Consider the following 21,697-nt stretch of genomic DNA (forward strand, 5'->3'; position numbering starts at 1 on the left):
CTCCGCCTTCCCTTTGGCTCGACCGAGCTTGACGGAGCGGAAAGTCCCTTCAGCCGACTCCGGGCCGGCAGCCATTGGAGGAAGGTCTGTCACTGGGCCGCCCAATCAGCGCGTGCACAGAAACGCATCTCGGGCTGTGATTGGTTAGCGCGGCGGTTGCCCCCTCGCCCCCGCTCGCTCTCACCCCCCTGGGCGGCTCGGAGGCGGGGCAGGTGGGGGCGGGCCCAGGTAGCAGGTTCGGCTGCGCCGGGGCCGCGCGTCGGAGGTAAATATTAAGGCGGTGGGTGTGGGGCGCCGGGGCCGAACCGGGACGCGGGCTAGCCGAGCTGGGGAAGGGGCGACGCCCCGCCGCCCGAGGTGAGTGAGAGAACGGGCGGTTGAGCCGGCGAGCGGCTGGCGCCTGGGTCCCCTCGGGCGTCCCTGCCCGGCCTCCGGACGCCTCCAGCCGCCGCCGCCGCGGTCGTCGGGCCCTAGGCGCCTGCCCGTTAGTTGCCCTGGCCCGGAGCCGGCCAGGCCCGCGGGGTGTTGAGCCCGCTGACGTCAGCCCGGGCTTCCTCACCCCCGGGGCTTCTCCCACCCTTCCCCCCGGCTTCCTGAGAGGGCTCCCGAGCCGTGGGAGCCTGGTCGCCGCCGCCGGGACCTCCGGGGGAGCGAGGACTTGGGGTGAGAGCCGCGCAGGAAACCGTCTCCGCCTGCGGTCTCCTCCATTTACAGACGGGGAAACCGAGGCACGGGCCGCTGGTCGGCTCCCGACGGTCGCTGTTGGCTTCGGGAGCCCTGGGCTGTATTATCTCCTCTCGGAGTCGAGGGGGGCGTATCGTTCCGTCGGTTTGGGGGTGTTGGTGGCCCCTGTCCAGGAAGAGCAGCAGTCGGGGTTCTGGCCTCGTTAATGGCGTGTTCTGCTTTTTCTTTCAGTTTCCCCCTTTCCAGGGTGAGGATGGTTTTGTACAACAACCTGGAGTTCATTAGTTGAAAGGTGCGCTCTGTCGAGACAAGGTATTCTTTTCCTTCTTTCTGTTTTTCTTTACGATCGTATTAACGATCTGTGGGGGAAATCGGGAAGTCTTGACAGAAGATCGTGTTCCTGGATTTGGTTCTCAGCTGGGTCAGCTGCCCGGTTATTCATGTACTTGGCATCTTTTCTATTCCACCCTGTGGCATTTGCATGTTTTAGGGTGGTTGTCATCTTCCAGCCACCAAGCCTTGCAGTGTCTCTCAGCCCCCAACATCCCTGCCCCCATCCTCTCCCCAGTCTCCCTGTGTAGTTGTAGCCTCGGCTGGGCTGAGGATCATTGCTTACCTTGCTTTTGAACTGGAGCTAATAGAGATCTTAATAAGATTGTTCCTTTTGCAGTCATTGGCTCGCTGGAGAAAAATCCGGGCCTTGAGGGAGGTTGTTCATTCAAGTGCTGGTTTTCTGCACACCCCCTCACGCCCCAAGTAGACTGAATGGCCCTGAGGATTTAGCCTGCCAATTCCCCACTGGGTAGTGGGTGGATTTGAACTGGAACAGTATTAGGAGAAAATGATTTGCTGGGGGTTCTTGTGGAAGTTCATGTACTGCAAATGTTGATATCACCCAGAACATTCTCTAATGTTCTGCTGCAAAATGTTACAGTATTGCCCTTGAAGAAGCCTTCCTCTGGATCGTAACTTTTCCGAAGAGCCGGTAAGACCAAGGCACTGTTACACACAACGAGCCCGCAGCAGCAGTGATTTCTTGTGGTCTGGCATGCCTAAACTGTAATTTTGCCTGATTTATGGAAGTCTGTAACTCTAACACAAGAAGAGACAAAGGAGTCATTACCCTCTTCATCAAACGATTACTATTTTGTTCCTGATTTCCACACTCTGGTCCTAAATTTGTCAAGGTACTTTGATTGGTTACACAGCACTTACAGGCATCAGACATGGTGTGACGATCTAGGAAACCAATTTCAGATGAACCTCAGAACTTGTTTTTGCAATTGTGAAAGATTTCTTGTTTGTTTCTTCTCTCGTGTAGCAATGTAGGGGGGTTAACACTGACCGTGACTTCATTCATTCTGAGATGTAGTAAAGTATACTTTTTGTTTGTTTGCTTCCCTTTTAACCTGGAAGAGGCTTTTAATCACTTAAACAGTGAAGATGAGGAAATGGAATTTTGGCTTTCGCTTTTGCACCTGAGTTAACCAAATCGTCTGTTCATTTCACATCTACGGAATGCCCATGACATGCCAGGCACTGGCTCGGGAGCTAGACATCCGAAGATACAGGACTTGGGGAATTCACAGTTTGGAAGTGTCGTGGCCAGGTTTAACTCTAGTGCGACCGCAGGGTTCCTTGTTCATATAAATACAGATGCAGGAGACAGGCCATTTTTTAACTTTGTAAGTCCTGCCTGCTTTACAGACTGAATCCTTGTGTGCTTGGGTCACAAGTTAGTATGTGAAGAAAAATAAAACTGACTGTCTTTTCTGCTCATGGAATCTCTGTTTTCCAGCCGTTTAGTAGTATAACACTTACAAACTTGTTCTTTTAGTGAGAGATATCCTTTCTTAAAATGGTGATTATTCTAGCTATCTAGAAGCTTTTGGAAGAAGTCCTGTGTGTCTTCTTACTTTGGTATTCATGCTGACCTTCCTGTCTCTGCCATTCATAATTAGGGGCAGTATTTTAGTATTGTGAAGTTTTATTCTGATTTACACAGTCTCCTTTGGTTTTTGGAACAAGTCAGGACATTTGAGAAGATGTGAAACGTTCTTGAATTAGATCTGTCTCTGTTTTCTTCAGTGAGGTTCTTTGAACGGTATAACCTGATAGCTTGGGAATTAAAAAGACATTGTGTTTTCTAGACAACCGTTGTCAATTGTATGTAGCTGATTATGTTCATTTGTACCACATGTTGTCTTTTAGAACGTGGTAATTGTGACCTTTAATATTTTCCTATAAAATGTATTTCTTGACCAGCGCTTCATTGCATTGATAGGAAACTGGTAGTTATTTGTGTCTTTCAACCCTCATCTTGATTCAGTGACTTTATTTTAGTGCCATTAGACTCTCATTTATTCAGAATCCAGACCCTCAACCAGCTCAGGTAACCAGACACATTTTCAAATCTTTGTGACCCTGAACCATTCCCTCATCTGGAATGTTGTTAAAAGAAAGGCCTTCTTCTGTTCGATATGGTTTAGAGTTAAATACATCATTGCATTCCGCCTCTTTGGTAATCTTCATTCAGCACTTAGAGTAATTATCAGGATATTCATAATCACTCCATTTCCCAGCCTGAAATAAGTACGATGGCATTTAGATGAATCATTTGTGATATATTTACACTCACAGTGAAGTATACGATTAGAGGCAATTTTAAACCAATTAGACCTGAAAGGTAGTAAGAGAACACAAAGTAGGGCAGTTATCATATCTTAAATCTGCCATATTTCCCAGTATCTAACACTGTGCTGAGTGCACAGAAATACTCAACACACCAGCAAACCTTGATTGATAACTCATCGACGGTGTCTTTTATGTCTTTCCCGTTGTAGTCTTTAGTTTTTACGGCTTGGGTGCTTAAGACTTAATTTAACTATTGTGCATGTCCCAGGGAAAGAAGAATGTTGTCATAATATTCATTTCTACGGTGGAGGAAAGTCTCTTTATTAACCTATATCTGCTGCAGTGCCAGTGTATGGAGATATTAACAATCATGAAATTTATTATCTTGTATCGTTGTAGAGTCATCAAGTTCCCCATTCACCTTTCTCTGTCAGTTGCAATGAAGAGAATCTGTGTTTAATGTAGTTGCAAACCTATTCTTTCTTAATGTGTACTTTCCGAAAGAGGAAAGGCCACCGCCTTTTTATTTTTGGGTAATGCTTTTTCAATATTTTATGAACTTTTGCTCTGTCCGTTCTAGTTGTCTAACGTGATCCCTGCTTTTATCGAGTTTAAGCTCACTGCCACTTGTGCTAACTCAGGTTAGAGAAAAGCTCTCCTTGTGTGCTCACTGTAAAATACAGTTCTTAATAACTGTTGTTAAATTGCCTTCCACTTTTTTATAAACCAAAGTAGTTATATTAAATTTTACTGTGGACTGTCTCTTAAATGACTTGCATAAAACACTTCTGTAATCAAATTCATTTAAAACATAGTGTCCTAATGCATTACGTATAGCAATTTAGTTTTGTCTTGGTAATATTTCATGACCCACTGGTGGGTTTTATTTTAAATCATGACATGACTTATTAATCTAGAGAGCCAACAGGGTAGGAATGGTGGGTATACAATATTAAGATTCAAGGACGTTCTTAATTTTAATATTTGAAGGTGTAATTTTTAGGAATTTTAAAAAGTCATTCCTTTTCTAAATAGAATTACCATACTTTCAAAAGCAATTTTGGCCAGAAATATTTAAATACATTTATAAGGAGAACAAAACAACACGCTTTTTTAGAAGTTGCTCTTTGACTCTCTCCTCCTTCCGGGAGTAACCCAAACGAGGTCAATGCAGTAAAGCCTCTGTGCTTTACTCCTAAAAGGCTGTTCAGAATTTCTGTATACCTCTTTTAGTTACTGTTGTTTGTTTGTTTTTAAACACACAAACGTATTTCATCCTCTGGCTTCTCAGAACCGATTAGAAGCAGTAAGTTGGAAAGCAACAAGGCCATAAAATGAGCCAAATACACATTGCAGGAAACCACAGAAAATGGCTGATTGCAAGGGAAAATCAAGGACTGTAAATCTATAGAAAGCAGACCCAAGAACTCACAAAGCCTTTCAACAAAGTAACAAACATCTTTGTATATTGAGAGTCAGGTGACAACTTTATATTCATATTGATAACTCAGTGATTCAGAAAAGGCTATTTCCCTGTTGATCTTTGAGAAGAATTTTAGTCAGAAACAACAAATACTTCATTTTGGTACCTTAAAGGAATGCAGCCAAAGTAAGGATTTGGGTTGCTGTTTGAGTAGCCTTCATGAGGGGTTTTTGCTCATAATGGTGCCAAGATAGGGGTTTCCACAGGTGTCTTATGTAAGTGGCAAATATAAATTGATTCTGTTCCTGCCGAAGTAGACAGTGCCCTCAAGTGGAATTAAGACAAACACATTATAAAAAAAAGAAAAAAAAAAAAAAAGACAGAGAGACAGAGAGAGAACCACTTTAAGCCAGCTCTACCCCTGCTTTTTACTAAATGTTGCACAGATACTTCAAGAGTATTGGTTTAAAGGGATGCCAAACTCTTTATCTGGTCTTGGGTAATTTACATGTCTCGTTCTGGGTTGTAGTGGGACAGACTTTTAAAAAACCTCACCATTAGAGAGCACTTCATTATCTAATGATACATTCTTTGTATAGATTTGACCGATTATTTAATCATTAAGTTAAATTATTAAACTGAAAATTTGGTTCTTTACTTTTAGGAGTATTTATTTTTAAATTCCAAGAGGAAACTAGAGAAATATGATAGTCCAATCAACTGTTGCTGTTACTCAGAATGGTGGATAACTCTACCTCAAAGAAGGAGGGAATAAGTAACTGTTTAGAAACCAAATAGCCACACTCGTGTCCCAGAGAATACATAAGGACTATTTTCTTTCAGTAAGATAATTAATTAAAATAATGAATTCTGAATTTGATTTAGTGAAATCGCATAGTGTTTAACCCCCAGTTAAGGTAGGGTTGCGAAGGCTGTTTTAATTGTGCAAGACTAGTATTGTAAAAATTTTCAGTGAAGATTTGAAACTGGAAATAGTCTTTTTATGTTTTTCTTTCTAGCATAACATAGTTAAAATTGTGGTGTTTGTTACTGTACTACAGTTACGTTCTTTGTTATGTAGTCTGAGTTTTAATGGCTACAAAATTGATTTTTAACATCTTTACTATCATCAGATTTACAATACCTGATATTTGAGATTATGAGAAATTAAATGATGGCTCCGATTAATATGATTAACATTTGCCTGTCTAAGGACAAAATGTACATGATGAAAGGAATGAAACTGAATCAGAGATCAAGTAAATGATCCATTATCAAAATAGGGAGCACAGATAAATGAATCATGGTTACAGTTTCAGAATATGATTTATGTTTTTTTGATAAAAGATGTTCAGCATAATAATTATGATGGGTAACTTTTCACTTAAACCACGTGTACAGAAATAATAGCCTCTTTGATGTCTGTTTTGCTGAAATGCAGCAACTTACTCATTTAGGTTAGGCCTGATCTATTAAAAATGCTACTTTTTAAAGCTTAAAAATGCATATATATGTTTAAATCTGTATAGAATGTTATCTTTTACTAGAATTTGATTTTATACATTGCATTGCCATGGAAACAAACATTATTGTATTGTGTTTGAAGCTACTTTACAATTGGATCTCCTTAATTAAAGATGCAACGTTACAGTAGGTACAAGTGATGCATGTCTTTTAGCCTTTTTAGGTAATTTTGGAAGTATTTCATTTATGTGTGTGCTTTTACTAATCAAATGAGATCTTAAGTCTTTAACCTTGATTTTAGCTCATGTAGAATAAAGTGTAAAGTTTCTTTTTGCTTGTCCTCCAGGCATTTTGCTTTGCTGTCTTGTTACAGCATGGACACCAAATTGCTAAAAACGTGCTTTGGGACTGCCAGTGAATTTATCTTTTGTGGTTTTCCTACAAACTTAGTAGTTCCCTTTTTTTTGAGTTAATATTTCGGAGTTAATGTCACCATGAGTTCAGGCTTATGGAGCCAAGAAAAAGTTACTTCACCCTACTGGGAAGAGCGGATTTTTTATTTGCTTCTTCAAGAATGCAGTGTTACAGACAAACAAACGCAAAAGCTCCTTAAAGTACCAAAGGGGAGTATAGGACAGTATATCCAAGATCGTTCTGTGGGGCACTCGAGGATTCCGTCTGCAAAAGGCAAGAAAAATCAGATTGGATTAAAAATCCTAGAGCAACCACACGCAGTTCTCTTTGTTGATGAAAAGGATGTTGTAGAAATAAATGAAAAATTCACAGAGTTGCTTTTGGCAATTACCAATTGTGAAGAGAGGTTCAGCCTGTTTAAAAACAGAAACAGACTGAGTAAAGGCCTCCAGATAGATGTGGGCTGCCCTGTGAAAGTACAGCTGAGATCCGGGGAAGAAAAATTTCCTGGAGTTGTGCGCTTCAGAGGACCCTTATTAGCAGAGAGGACAGTATCGGGAATATTCTTTGGAGTAGAACTACTGGTAAGTTTGATAAACCTTTTTAGTGAGCTTGTGCGTGTTTGTGTTTCTTTCTGTGTATATTTGTATGCACACATGTTTGTTTGTTTTTTTTTACCCCTTTAAATTAAATACAACAGAAGTTTTTCCAGAAATCTCCCATAGTTTTTAATATTCACAGTTCTTAGGATTTACTTTTTAATGATAAATTGAGATAACGTAAAGATGATGCATTGAAAACTTTTTAAAAACTACCTAATGTAGTAGGAAATACACATAGATCATGTAATTGTTGAAGGGTTTCCAATATTAGAAATTTTAACATTGTCTGTGCTAAAAGTGAACTCTGCCAATTATAATTGAATTAAACACCTCACAAAATTATGAATTATCTTGTGACCGTAGTAACTGTAGGTCTTTCAGTTTTTCTTAGGGTGTGCTCTTAAGTTCATGAAACTTAGATATAAGATTTTCAAAAAATAAGGTGCGGCAATTTAAAATGGCTTATAGTTGTCCCTGATAATATATGTGAAAATGACCCAGGAACTTCTTTCTCCTGAGGGGAGAACCAACAACTCCGTGATTCATTTCCAAAGTTAATGTTCTCAAGAGCTTAAATGTCAGTTACATTTTTTACATTCTTGCATATAGAATTTCATGATCAAAAAGTTTCTAAAGCAGCCAGTTGTAAGAGATGTAAAGATCTCAAGTAAGAGATCTGAATCCCAGCTATACTATTTACTAGTTGGGCTGCCAGGTTACTTACCCAAGCTACTTCTCCTAAAGCTGCTTCCTCATCTGTAAAATAATGAAACCAGCACACAGCTTGAAGCGTTTTTTTGTGATACATTGATTCAAGAGTCGGTGTGGTGGCTGGCACATAGTAAGTACTCAGTAAATGGAGCTAACGTTATCGTGGTTTTAAAGTAAATTTTTCTTTTTATGACAAAGTTATTGTTCGTATTGAGATGTAGAATCTAGCCCGGCTCTCTCACAGTGGAATTATGAGTTTTAATTAATTAATTAATTAATTATATTTCAGCATCAGATACAGCTTCTTTTTTCCTTTTTTTTAGACACTCGAAATTCACCAGCAACTGCTAATAATTATATTTCTTATCTCTGTCATTCGGAATTTTCCCAGTGATTTCTCTGAAATCCCCGGAGTGGATCTTTGTTTCTTATGGATCATCTTACTTCATTTCTTCTCTACCTTATCAGTCATTTTTTTTCCCCCTCTCACTTGAAAACTAGGAAGAAGGCCGTGGCCAAGGTTTTACTGACGGGATATATCAAGGGAAACAGCTTTTCCAGTGTGATGAAGACTGTGGAGTGTTTGTTGCGTTGGACAAGCTAGAAATCCTGGAAGATGATGACAATGGATTGGAAAGTGATTATGCAGGTCCAGGGGACACCGTGCAGATGGAACTTCCGCCCCTGGAGATAAACTCCAGAGTTTCTTTGAAGCTCGGAGAAACCACAGAGTCTGGCACAGTTATATTCTGCGACGTCTTGCCTGGGAAAGAAAGCTTAGGATATTTTGTCGGTGTGGACATGGTAAGAAACTTTTGGAATAGATTATCTTTGTGGGTGTATCTATTAGTTTCATGACCAGTTTAGGTACAAATTGAGCACTTTGAATATTTAAAAGGGTAACGTAAAAAACATCTTCTAATTTATCTTTGGTAGAGGAACATTGACGTGGGACAGGAGTCTAGATATGGAGTTACATTTACTCTTTTTCCAGTTTGAATAAACTGGAGTAATGTTTCAATCCTTAAATTTGCTCTATGATAGCTGACCAATAAACAGGAAAAAAAAAGCCCCATCCAGAGATGTTCCGTGATATCTTGTTTTTCTTTATCTTGAAAAGATTCCCCCCGCCCCCCATTCTCTTTATAATATTTTGCTAATATGGATGGCAGTCTGAGGATCCTCTTGGCAGGCTGCCTAGAGTTTTGCCCCACTGGCTTTTCCCTACCTCTGTCTGTCCTTTAGTTGGCCTGTGCGCGTGTGCATTCCAAACCCCTCTAGTGCGCTCCTGGAAAGGAAAGTTCTGGCAAACACAGTATTCCTCATCTATTTCCAACGACAGCATGTTGTACACATTGGTGCTCAGGGCAGTTGTCTGACTGGCTTGTCTCTTAATCTGACTCCATGAACAGCACTATACTCCTTGGTGCTATGTTGGAATATAAAATAATTAAATACAGAAGTCTATTTTGGAGGGAACTCTTACATATCCATAAGATGTCAAAAGAACAATAAACAATAGATCTTCTGTGTACAGAAATGCACACAGGGGTTCAAATAGAATATTTAAGTGCTCAGGGAATGTAAAAGTAATTAGAACAAGGTAGGCTTAATTAGGGGCCGATTTCTGGGTGAAACAATGTATTATTAATGAATCTTCCTATGCAGATGGGTGTTATGTAGACTAGCATTTGTTGTCCAGTAAAGTAGGAGGAATCCTTTCAATTCCTTGCTTGTCTATGGGCTTACTGTACCTTGATTATTCTTGGATCTCACTTTTACCAACACAAAACCAAAAAACAAATAAGCAAAAACATACCAAAAGCTTTATTACTGTGGCAGTTGTTTCTGATATGTTCTTTTTTTCTTTTAGGAAAAATAGTTAAAGTTTGCCAGCGTAAAATCTTGTGGAAGATCCTTTTCTGGAAAATACAGATTTTTGTATTCATGTTTTATTGAGACAGGTTTTAAAACTGTATTGCTTAATTTCTAGGATAATCCTATTGGCAACTGGGATGGAAGATTTGATGGGGTGCAACTTTGTAGTTTTGCAAGTGTTGAAAGTACAATTCTCTTGCATATCAATGATATCATCCCAGGTATGTTTTCTTTGTGTTTTTATGTATTACTAAGGCAGGGTTCCTAAGATGTGTTTTATTATGTAAATATAAGCTTCAAGATGCATTTTTGGAACTTGACGTCTTGTCCTATGGAATTGTTATCAAATAGAATATCCTATCTTATCTCCCAATGAGAATAATACTTACAGACTTTTTATTTCCAAAAGCATATGAGCGTGGGGTGGCATTTATACATTATCGTTAACTTTTCATTACCTGTTGATTCTAAGTGGGGGAAAAAGCCCTTTCTGATCATTGGAAGAGTTAGAAAATAAATCACCTGCTACCTGTTAGAGTAAGAGCCTGGTTTAAACTAGAAGCCTGTAAGCAGAAGTTGGTCACGTCATGTGACATAATATACTGTGGAGAGGATTCTTCCTGCGTGCCCTTTGAGATTTCTTCCAGTTTTGAGCTGCTGTAATTGATCAGGATTCATGACTCTCGAGTCAGATCACCCAACTTTACACCTTAAGAAAACAAAACAAAACAAAACAAAAAAACATTAAGCCGCCTTTTATTTCCTGTAAACAAGTAGCACCTAATGGCCGCTGTCAACTAATTGATAAATTCCCATTGATGGCAAAAATCAACAGCATCTTCCCCCCCCCCCCCACCTTAGCAGAGTTCCAGTTCCAGGCTAGTTGGCTGATAGTATGTTAATCATGAAACTGACAGAGGCATTCATAGGTGGTGCTTTTAGTTGATCATTATGCAGCCATGAATAAATGTCAGAAAGCCTACATTCAGTAGCCACCAATGTATGCATCCATGAATTAGATGACTTATACTTCTTCACATTCTTGACAAGTTTATAAGGTCTTTTTATTTTTTTAACTTAAAAAAATATTTATTTTTGAGAGAGAGAGAGAGACAGAGAGAGAGGGAGACACAGAGAGGGAGATACGGAGCTCGAACTCACGAACCGCAAGATCATGCCCTGAGCCGAAGTCGGAGGCTTCACCGACTGAGTCACCCAGGCGTCCCCCTAATTTTAAGGTCTTAATTATTGCCTGTTTTGCCGATAAAAACTGGGGCTTAGCTAGTGCTGAGGTTGGCTAGGATCAAGTAGGTGGTAGAGCCAGAATTCAAATCCAGACCTGTCTGATTGAAAGGCTCTGCTCTTTTCAGTCCCTCCTCACCCTTTGTGTATACACTTTGGATGTGAAGACTTGCATAGAAAAGCATCCTTCTCAGCCTCAGATGGATACTTGGGAATATTGTTTCCATGGAAATGGGTTTTGTCTCTAATTCTATAAAAGCTGAATTTCACTAAAGCAGGGATCATAACCGAACAAGATGATTTTTCCGCTCCCGGTATTTTTTTTCCTTTCTTCCTCATTTTGATGCAGAACACTTTGGAGTGTCCCACAGGTCATTTCAGGTCCTCAGTAACTTTTTTTATTTTTTTGTAAAAATGAAGGGGCTATTACTAGATGATCCTTAGGATTCCTTCTAGCCTGCACTGTTTGCCCTTCTCCTGTTCCTTGTTGGCTTGGCAAGTAATAAATGCTTGTTTTGCTGAGTTACGAAATGCTTTCTACTTTGGCTTTTAGCTGTATAGCAAGAGTACATTAATTGGAGGTATGGGGTTCAAATAAGGGCTTGGTTTCGATTTTGCTTTGTAAAAGTCCGACAAACTCGGCTTTTCTTGAATTTTAGGGTAAATCCTATACCTACCACCTACCTAGACTCTACAAGGAACATTTTTACTGTGCTTGCTTTTTCAGGTATCCATTCCTGTATCTGTTCACTAACCCATGTTATTTCTGTATGCATTTCAGAGTACGTCGCAGACACCAGCACACATATAATTAACCAGAGAGAAGTTTAGGGTTTTTTTTTTTTCCTTTTGAGTTAAGACAGACACGTAACAAAATACATGTTGTGTCATTTGAGTTTTGACTAATGCATATACCCTTGAATTGGAAACCCTTACGAAGTTACTAAAATAACTTCTAATAAGAAAAATATTTACATATTTCAAATCAAAATAACAAAAAAAGTGCAGTAGAACATCTCATTTCCATTCTTATCTCCTCCACTTCCGGTACCTCCTCATTCCATCCCTTGCCTCCCACTGCTAACTATTTTTATTAGTTTCTTGTATATCTTTCCAGAACTTCTTTATACAGTATAAGCACATATTCTCCCTTCCCTTTTTAAATAAAAAGCATACAATTTATACTATTCTGCACCTTGTCTTATTCTCTTAAATCTATATCTTGGAGCTGTTGGTATACTTTTCCACTGCATTTATTTAACCAGATTCCTACCAACGTATATTTGGATTGTTTCTAACTTTTTACTATCACAAAGTAATAGTATCCCACATGCGCTAGCAAATCTATAGGATAAATTCCGAGAAGTGGGGTCATTTGGTGAAAAGATCCATGAACTTGTATTGTTCTAGATATTACTACATTGCCTTAAGCAGTGTATATAACAGTTACCAGCAGAATATGAGGGTGACTTTTTTTTGTGGACTTTGCATGAGAGTATGTTGTTGAATTTTCTCCCAGTCTGAGAGGTGAAAAATCTATTTCAGTATAGTTTTAATTTCCATTTTGAATGAGGTTTTGAATGAGATTAAGCATCTTTTCCTATGATTAAGGGCAATTTGTGTATTTCTTTCTGTGACCTGTATATTCATACCTTGTTTATTTTTTTAAATTGGATTATTGGCCTTTTTTCTTACCAGTTTCTTTTTTATGTGTCAGGAAAGCCAACTGTTTTATGATATGGGGTGTAAATGTTTCCTACTTGCCAACTCTCATTTGTAACTCGTCCTTTTTTATCTGGTTGTCCTCATTTTTGAAAATTATGGTAAGATAAATGTAACAATATTTACCATTTTAACCATTTGTCAGTGTACAGTTCAGTGACATTACATACATTTACTGTGATGTGAAACCATCACCTCTATTTCCAGACTTTTTTCATCATCTCAAACAGAAACTCTATATGCATTATGAAATAACTCCCCTTTCCTCCGTTCCCTCAGCCTCTGGTAACTTCTGTTCTCTACTTTCTGTCTTTATGAATTTGCCTATTCTAGATACTTCATACAAGTGGAATCTTCTAGTATTTGGTCCTTTGTAAATGGCTTGTCTCACTTAGTGTCATGTCTTTTGACTTTGCTTTAGGTGTTTTTAGCCATGCAGAATTTTAAAATTTTTATGTAGTTGAATTATGAGTTACTCCAAGGTTATATAGGCATTTCCCCACGTTCTCTTACATTGCTCTTGTGGTTTTATTGTATATATATCTTTGATCCATTTTTATTTTATGTGATATATAATGTGATATATGGATCTAGTTTAGGTCCCCCTCCCCAGATAGCTGCCCAGTTGTCCCGACATCTTTGATGAAAAGTTCACCTTTTTCCTGCTCCTTTGAGATGCCACTTTTACCATACTCAATTCCCATATATGCTTTGGCATATTTCTGGACTTTCTCTTCTGCCTGCTCATGCTTCAGTACCACACTGTTTTTAACGATTCTTTATAGTATGTTTTAATAGGAGCACTAGTCTTGCCTCATTGCTCTTCTGAATTTTCCTGCCGTTCCCCATTGTCTTCAAAAAGGTTAATAGACACGTTTAAGTCTACAACCCATCTAGATTTAATTTTGTGTAGGAGATGAGGGACACATACCCAATTTGATCTACCGTGCTTGCTGCGTATAAATCAAGTTTCAACACGGGTATATATGGACCTCTTCCTGGGCTCTACTCTTTCCTTACACTGAGACCTCTAGGCCTTCATTATCATAGCTTTACAAGAAGCTTTATAGCTGGAGAGTACACTTCCCCGTTTGTTCTTGGCTATTGTTGGCCTTTGCCTCTTCGTTGTAAATTTAACAGTCGGCTTCTCCGACATTACAGGAGAGTTCCGTTGGGATTTTGGTTGGAACTGTAGTCAACCTGTAGAGTAATTTGAGGAGACATTTTTATTTAGTGAAATTTCTAGTACATGAACATTGCATTACCTTTCATTTATTTAATCTCTTGTTAGTAAAATTTTATACATTTCTCCGTTTCTTGCATGCATTCTGATACGTTATAAAGTAAAACATGTTTTCTAACAATTTTCTGTGATCTATAGAAATACAGTCGACTCTTACAGAACAGTTGTATTGAAACATAATTCCCATACCATATATCTCCCTCATTTAAGCTGTTCCATTCAGTGTATTTTAGTATATTTACAGATACGTGCAGTCATCACTATAGCCAGTTGTAGAACATTTTCATCACCTCACACAGAAGCCCTGTACCTTTTAGCTATTACTGTCCTATCTCTTCCTCCTCCTTAGTCCTAACCAACCACTAATCCACTCTCTGTCTCTGGATGTTTGTCCATTCTGCACGTTTCATATAAATAGAATCACTTAACACGTGGTCTTTTGTGACTGGTTCCTTCGTGTAGCAGAATGTTCTCAAGGTTCACCATGGTGTAGCACGTATCCTTATTTTATTCCTTTTTATGCCCAAATAATATGCCGTAGTATGGATGTACCCCATTTCGTTTATTCATTTGTTGAAGGACGCTTGAGTTCCTTCCATCTTTTGCTGTACATAATGCTGCTGTCACATTTGTGTACAAGTTTTTGTGTGGACGTATGCTTTCCTTTTTCTGGGTATATACCTAGGAGTGGAACTGCTGGGTCACTTGATAACTGGGTTTAAGCATTTGTGGAACTGTCAGACTGTTTTCCAAAGCGGCTGCACCATTTTGCATTCCCACCAGCATTGTATAAAGGTTCTGATTTCTTCACACCCTTGCCAACATTTATTATTATCTGAGTTTTTGATTCTAGCCAGCCTAGTGGGTGTTAAGTGTTATCTCAGTTGACTTTTGTGGGCTGAGTTTTGTTGCAGACAGTCTTTTTAAAATCTTTTTTTAAATTATTTTTTAAATATTTATTTATTTTTGAGAGAGAGAGAAAGTGAGCATGAGTAGGGGAGGGGCAGAGAGAGAGGAAGACACAGAATCTGAAGCAGGCTCCAGGCTCTGAGCTGTCAGCACAGAGCCTGACGCGGGACTCAAACCCTCTGACCGCGAGGTCACGATCTGAGCCAAAGTCAGATACTCAGCTAACCGAACCACCCAGGGGCCCTTAAAATCTTTTATTCTCAGTAGAATTACTGTAGCTACTACAGTATTACTGTAGATTACTAAAGTAGATTACTTTTTTAGTAACTAGTCATTATCATCTGCAAATACTAATAGTTTAACTCTTCTTTCTAATCCTTGTATGTTTTATTTTTAAAATATGGTTTCTTATTGTCTTAGCTCTATGAACTTTTAAATGCACGTTGAATAGAAGTGGAGGTGGTATCAGCCATCTTGATCTTGCTCTTGATCTATTAAGTATGATCTTTGCCATAGGATATTATTGTGGCGGCCATCATTTATCAGGGTTGAAAAGTTATCTACTGCTCCCTGTTTGCTAAGAGTTTTATCATGAATGGATGTTGAAGTTTATCAGACTTTTCTGTCTATTTACATAACCCCGTATTTCTTGTCTTTTAATCCAATTTCCTAATAGTAAATAAGCCCTCACATTTTTTTTTTTAATTTAATTTTTATTTTTTGACAGAGAGGGAGAGAGCAGGGGAGGGGCAGAGAGAGAGAGAGGAGGAGAGAGAATCCCAAGCAGGCTCCACACCGAGAGCACAGGGCCCGATGCGGGGCTTGAACTCCCGAACCGTGAGATCATGACCTGAGCTAAAATTCAAGAGTTGGCCACTTAACCGATTGAGCCACCCAGACGCCCCAGCCCTCACATTTCTGATACAAATCCAACTTCATCATGATTCATACGTTGCTAGGTCCAGTTTGCTAATCTGTGCATGTTTTAAAATAAAAAAAAAAATTGCATGTTTAAAATATTTGAAACAAATTTTAAAAATTACATGTATTTAAATTAAAATTTTTTTTATAGTGGTAACATGCACATAACATTTACCATCATAACCATTTGTAACTATACAGTTCAGTGGCATTAACTAAATTCACATTTTTATGGAGCCATCACTACCATTCATCTTTGTAACAGTTTTCATGTTGTAAAATTGAAACTCTATACCCATTAAACAGTAACTCGCCAAACCCCACCCCCAGCCTCTGGCAACCACTCTTCTAATTTCTGCCTCTATGCTTTTAACTCCTCTGAGTACCTCATGTAAGTGGAATCATGCAGTGCTTGCCTTTTTATGACTGGCTTATTTCCCTTAGCGTAAAGTCCTCAAGGTTGATCCATGTTGTAACATGTGTCAGAATTCCCTGTATTTTTTTTTAAACTGATTTTTTTAAGTGTCTTTATTTTGAGAGAGAAGGGGAGAGGCAGAGGGAGAGGGAGAGAGAAAATCCCAAGCAGGCTCTGCACCGTCAGAGCAGAGCCCAACGTGGGGGGCTCAGTCTCATGAACCATGAGATCATGACCTGAGCTGAAAGGAAGAGTTGGATGTTTAACCAACTGAGCCACCCAGTGGCCTCAGAATTCCCTTCATTTTTAAGACTACATAATATTCCGTTATATGTGTATACCACATTTGTTTATATGTTTATTGATGGACACTTGAGTTGCTGCTGTGTTTTAGGTATTGAGTATTGAGAATATCGCTGCTATGAACCTGGGTGTAAAAATATCTCTTTGAGACCCTGCCTTCAGTTCTTTTGGGGATATATCCAGACGTGGAATTGCTAGGTTATATGGTAATTCTGCTCTTAATTTTTTGAGGAACCACCATAAGGTTTTCCACAGTGGCTGAATGATTTTGCATTCCCACCAACAATGCACAAGATTTCCAGTTTCTCCGTATCTTTGCTAACATTTGTTTTCTGTTTTCCTGATAGAAGCCATTTTAATGGGTGTGAAATGGTATCTCATTGTAATTTAGATTTGCATTTTCCTAATGATTAGTAATGTTGAGTATCTTTCCATGTGTTTATTGGCCATTTGTATATCTTCTTTGCAGATATGTCTATTCAAGTCCTTTGCCTATTTTTTAATTAGGTTGTTTGGGGGTTTTTGCTGTTGTTTTAGGAGTTCTTTATATATTCTGTATATTAATGCATTGTCAGATATATGATTTTCAAGTATTTTCTCCCGTATTTTGGGTTTCCTTTTTGTTCATAGTACTCTCTTATAATCCTTTTTATTTTGGTAGAATTAGTAGTGATGTTCCTACTTTCATTTCTAATTTTAGTAATGTGAGTCACCTCTCTTTTTCTTAGTCCATCTAGCTAAAGTTTTCTCAATTTTGTTGATCATTTCAAAAATCCAACTTTTGATTTCATTGCTTTTCTCTGTTGTTTATTTTGTATTTTGTTAATCTCTGATCTAATCTTATTTTCTTCCTTCTGCTAGCTCTGGGTTTAGTTTGTTCTCCTTTTTCTAGTCCCTTAAATGGTAAAGATAGGTTGTTGCTTTGAGATCTCTTTTGTTTTTCAATGTAAGCATTTATAGCTATAAATTTCCCTCTTAATACTGCTTTCACTGCCTCCCCTAGATTCTAAAATGCTGTGTTTTTGTTTTCATTTGCTTCTAAGAATTTTCCAATTTTCTTGTGATTTCTTCTTTGATTCATTGGTGGTTTCAAGTGTATTATGTAATTCCCACACGTTGGTGAGTTTTCCAGTTTTACTTCTGTTTTTTGATAATTTCATCCTGTTACGGTCAGAGAAGATATTACATATGGTATCTGTTTTTTTAAATCTATTGAGAGTTTGTGGCATAACATATGCTCTATTCTGAAAATATTCCATGTAAACTTGAGTAGAACGTGTATACGGGTGCTGGGCAGAGTGTTTTGTGTTTGTTGTTGTATCTAGTTGTTTTATTGTGTTTAAGTCCTCCATCTGCTTACTTCTGTCTGGTTCTATCCATTATTGAGAGTGGGGGATTGAAGTCTCCAACTGGCGTTTGTGGAACTATTTTTTTCTCTTCAACTCTCTGTTTTTGCTTCATGTATTTTGCTGATGTGTTATTAGTATGTAAATGTTTAAAATTGTTACATCTTCGTGTTGCATTGAACCTTTCATTAACATATAAATGTTCTTTGTCTCTTGTAATCTTTTTTGATTTAAAGTCTCTTTTGTCTGATGTTAGTATAGCCATCACTGCTCTCCTTTGCTTATTATTTGCTTTGGATATCTATTTCTGACCTTTCACTTTAAATTTCTATGCCTTTGGAGCTAAAGTGAGTCTCTTATAGACAATATATAGTTGGATCATGTGTTTATCCATTCTTCAAATTTCTGTCTTTTGATTGGAGAGTTTAATCAATTTACACTTAAAGTAATTACTGATAAAGAAGAACTTATTTCCATCATTTTGCTATTTGTTTTTTATAGGTTTTTTTTACCTTTATTTCCTGCATTAATATTGTCTTCTGTGTATAGTTGATTTTTGTAGTGAAATGTTCCTTTTTCATTTCTTTTTGCACATATTATAGCTATTTTCTTTGTGTTCACCACAAGAATTACATTTAACATCACAAATTTTAGTGATCTAGTTTGAATTTATAATAGCTTAACTTCAACAACATAAAAAAACCCTCTTCTTTATAGCTCTACCCCACCCCTTTCAGTTCTTGGTATTACAAAATTACATCTTTATACATTGTACACCCTAAAGCATAAACTAGTTAAGTGTTATAAATGCATTGGCTTCCTAAATTATGTAGAAAACAAAAATGTAGAGTTACCAACCAGAGTTACAGTAATACTAGCTTTTAGGCTAATTGTTTTTTTAAAAAACGTGTTAGTCTCTTAAAGCATGTAAAAAACAAAGTAGTATTACAAACTGTTGTTACGGTAATACTAGCTTTTATAATTGCCAATGTATTTACCTTTATCGAGATCTTTATTTCTTCCTGTGCTTGCAGGTTACTGTCTGGTGTCCTTTGATTTCACCCTGCAGGTGCTCCCTTGGGTGTTTCTTTTAGGACAGATCTAATGGAAACAAACTCCCTCGGTTTTTCTTTATCTGGGACTATCTTAATTTCTCCCTTACTTCTGAAAGACATTTTTTCAGATATAGGATTCTTGGTTTACATTAGTTTTCTTTTAGCACTTTGAATACATTGGCCCACTGTCTCCTGACCTCCAAAGTTTTTGATGAGAAATCTGCCTATGTCTTTATTGAGGATCCCTTGTATGTGACAAGTTGATTCTCTCTTGCTGCTTTCAAGGTTCTTTGTCTTTTGAAAGTTTGATTCTAATGTGTTGGTGTGGGGGTCTCTTTTACTTCACCTTACTTGGTGCTTGTTGAGCATCTTGGACATTTATGTTCATTGCTTTCATCAAATTTGGGAAGGTTTCACCCCGTAGTTCTTCAGACATTCTGTCTCTTTCTCTCTCTCTTCTTGAGACTCCCACAGTGTGCATGTTGATTTGCCGTGGTGTTCCATAGGTCCCTTGGGTGTGAGTTTGCATTTCTTTGATAATTATTGATGTTGAACACTTTTTCATATCACCTGTTGGCCATTTGTATGTATTTTGAAAACTGTTCAGTTCTTCTGCCCATTTTTAAGTCATGTGTTAATTTCTTTGCTGTCGAGTTGTATGAAATCTTACGTATTTTGGATATTAACTCCTTGGTATTATTTGGTATATTTGGTATACCTTGGTATTATTTGGTATTATTTGCGAGTGTTTTCTCCCATTCTGTCGGTTGCCTTTTTATTGATTGATTCTTTTGGTGGGCAGGAGCATTTTAGTTTGGTGTAGTCTCATTTATTTATTTTTGCTTTTGTAGCTTGTGCTTCTCTTGTCCTGTTCATGAAATCACTGCCAAGGCCAATGCCAAGGGACTTTTCCTGTGTTTTCTTCTGGGAGTTTTACAGTTTCGGGTCTCAAACTTAAGTCTGGTTTATTTCAAGTTCACTTATGTGAGGGGGTGTAAGATAGGGATGCGGTTTCATTCTTCTGCATGTGGTTTTCCAGTTTCCCCACCACCACTTATTGAAGAGACTACTACCCTTTTGCCGTTGAGTATTCTTGGCTCTTGTCAAGTATTAGTTGACCATATATACATAGGTTTATTTCTGGGCTCCCATTTTTATTCTCTTGGTCTTTGTGTTGATTTTTATGCTAGTACCATATTGTTTTGATTACTATAGCCTTGTAGTATAGTTTGCAATCAGGAAGTGTAATGCTTCTGCCTTTACTCTTTCTCAGGATTGCTTTGGCTATTCGGAGTCTTTTATGAAAGTGTTATTTTGTAATGAATTTTTCCATTTAATCTTTGTTTCTAAAGTTTTTAGCATAACATTATTCTTAAGATCTTGTATTTTCTGTTAAATCTCAGCAGCATCTGCAGATGTGTCCTTGTTTTCATCCAAAAAAATTGTGTCTGTTTTCTTCTAACAGCTTTTTACTAGAGGTTTCTTTCTTTCATTTATTCAAAAAAACTTATCTTTTGGCTTTCTTAATCTTAGCTAGGTATTTGTTTTCTATTTTAGTAATTTCCATTTTTTATTATTTTCTTTTTGGCTTTTTTTGGATTTATTGTTTTTCTTTCTAACTCTTTAAATGGTTAGTTTAATAATTTTTTAGTTTTTCTAATGTGAAGCATCTAAGGGTATAAACTCTATGTACCTATTTACCTACATTCCAAAAAATTTGTTATGTAGCGTCTTGTTATCATTAAATTTGAAACATTTTGTAATTTCCTTCATGATTTTATTTTTTTTTAATCCATTTGCTTTATGGTCCAAGAATATGATACTAATCCTTTGACGTTTGTTGAGGCCAACCTTATGGCCTTGTATGTGATCAGTTTACAGAGATATTCTGCGTATACTTGAAAAGAATATGTTCGCCCCAATTGTAGCTGCGTGCATCGCATGTGTATTTTACATGTCCCTTAGATCAAGCTAATTTATTATGCTATGCAAATTTTATGTATCATTACTGAATTTTTAATTGCTGGATCTATCAGTTACTGAACAAGATATATTAAAAATTTCTAACACAATAATGGGTTTCTTAATTCTGTGTTTGCTTTAATTTTGAACTAATTACTTGCTGCATATAAGTTCAGAATTTTTGAGTACTTAGAGTTTGAAATTGTTGTATCTTCCAGGTGATTTGAACTATTTGTCATTATATAGTAGCTGTCTTCATTGCTAGTAACTCTTTTGTCTTAAATTCTGTTTTGTATGGTGTGGATAGATTGTGTTTGGTTAGTATTTTCCAGGTATTTCTCTTTTTCAGTCAGTTATGTTTGAGTCATGCTTTTTTATAGCAGTATATGGTGGGAAATCTTTTTTTCTTCATCTAGTTTGGCGATTTGGGTACTTTAACTGAAGGGTTAATCTGTTAATAGTTATTACTAATAATTAGATTTATTTCTATTGCCTCATGTGTTTTCTATTTGTCCTTCTTTTCTGCTTTACCCCCACTGTGCTATTGGATTGAGATGTTTTCCCTCCCTTTACTCATTTCATTTTCCTACTCTCTCTCCTGCTTGTTTTCAGATGGCATATAATTTGAAGAATCTATTCTGATGATCTTTGTCTTTTCATTGTTGTGTAACCTGGTAGCATTTAATGTCATAATTGGTATTATTATTGAGTTTAGAACTATAATTTTATTATCTATTCTTTATTTGTCCCCTTATTTCCTTCCTCTTAT

The 21,697-nt window shown here is 37.7% G+C and overlaps 1 protein-coding gene across 5 annotated transcripts in view; it reads left to right on the top strand.

Moving 5' to 3' along the window:
• Positions 1 to 271: 271 nt before the first annotated feature.
• The window catches only part of CYLD (CYLD lysine 63 deubiquitinase), a 69,753-nt gene continuing 48,327 nt past the window's right edge, over positions 272 to 21,697 (top strand). For 3 of the 5 annotated variants that reach the window (XM_047078395.1, XM_047078398.1, XM_047078399.1), the window contains exons 1-5: positions 272 to 357; positions 916 to 996; positions 6,552 to 7,203; positions 8,434 to 8,736; positions 9,926 to 10,031. In XM_047078395.1, coding sequence (XP_046934351.1) covers positions 6,700 to 7,203; positions 8,434 to 8,736; positions 9,926 to 10,031 — 913 coding nt within the window. In that variant the 5' untranslated portion in view covers positions 272 to 357; positions 916 to 996; positions 6,552 to 6,699. The remainder of the gene's footprint in view (positions 358 to 915; positions 997 to 6,551; positions 7,204 to 8,433; positions 8,737 to 9,925; positions 10,032 to 21,697) is intronic. The other 2 variants (XM_047078396.1, XM_047078397.1) reach the window with 2 other exon arrangements.

Source organism: Lynx rufus, unplaced genomic scaffold, assembly GCF_022079265.1.
Source record: "Lynx rufus isolate CCGP_SWC_20201006 ecotype Redwood Valley unplaced genomic scaffold, mLynRuf1.p SCAF_16, whole genome shotgun sequence".
In the NCBI taxonomy this organism is placed as follows: Eukaryota; Metazoa; Chordata; class Mammalia; order Carnivora; family Felidae; genus Lynx; species Lynx rufus.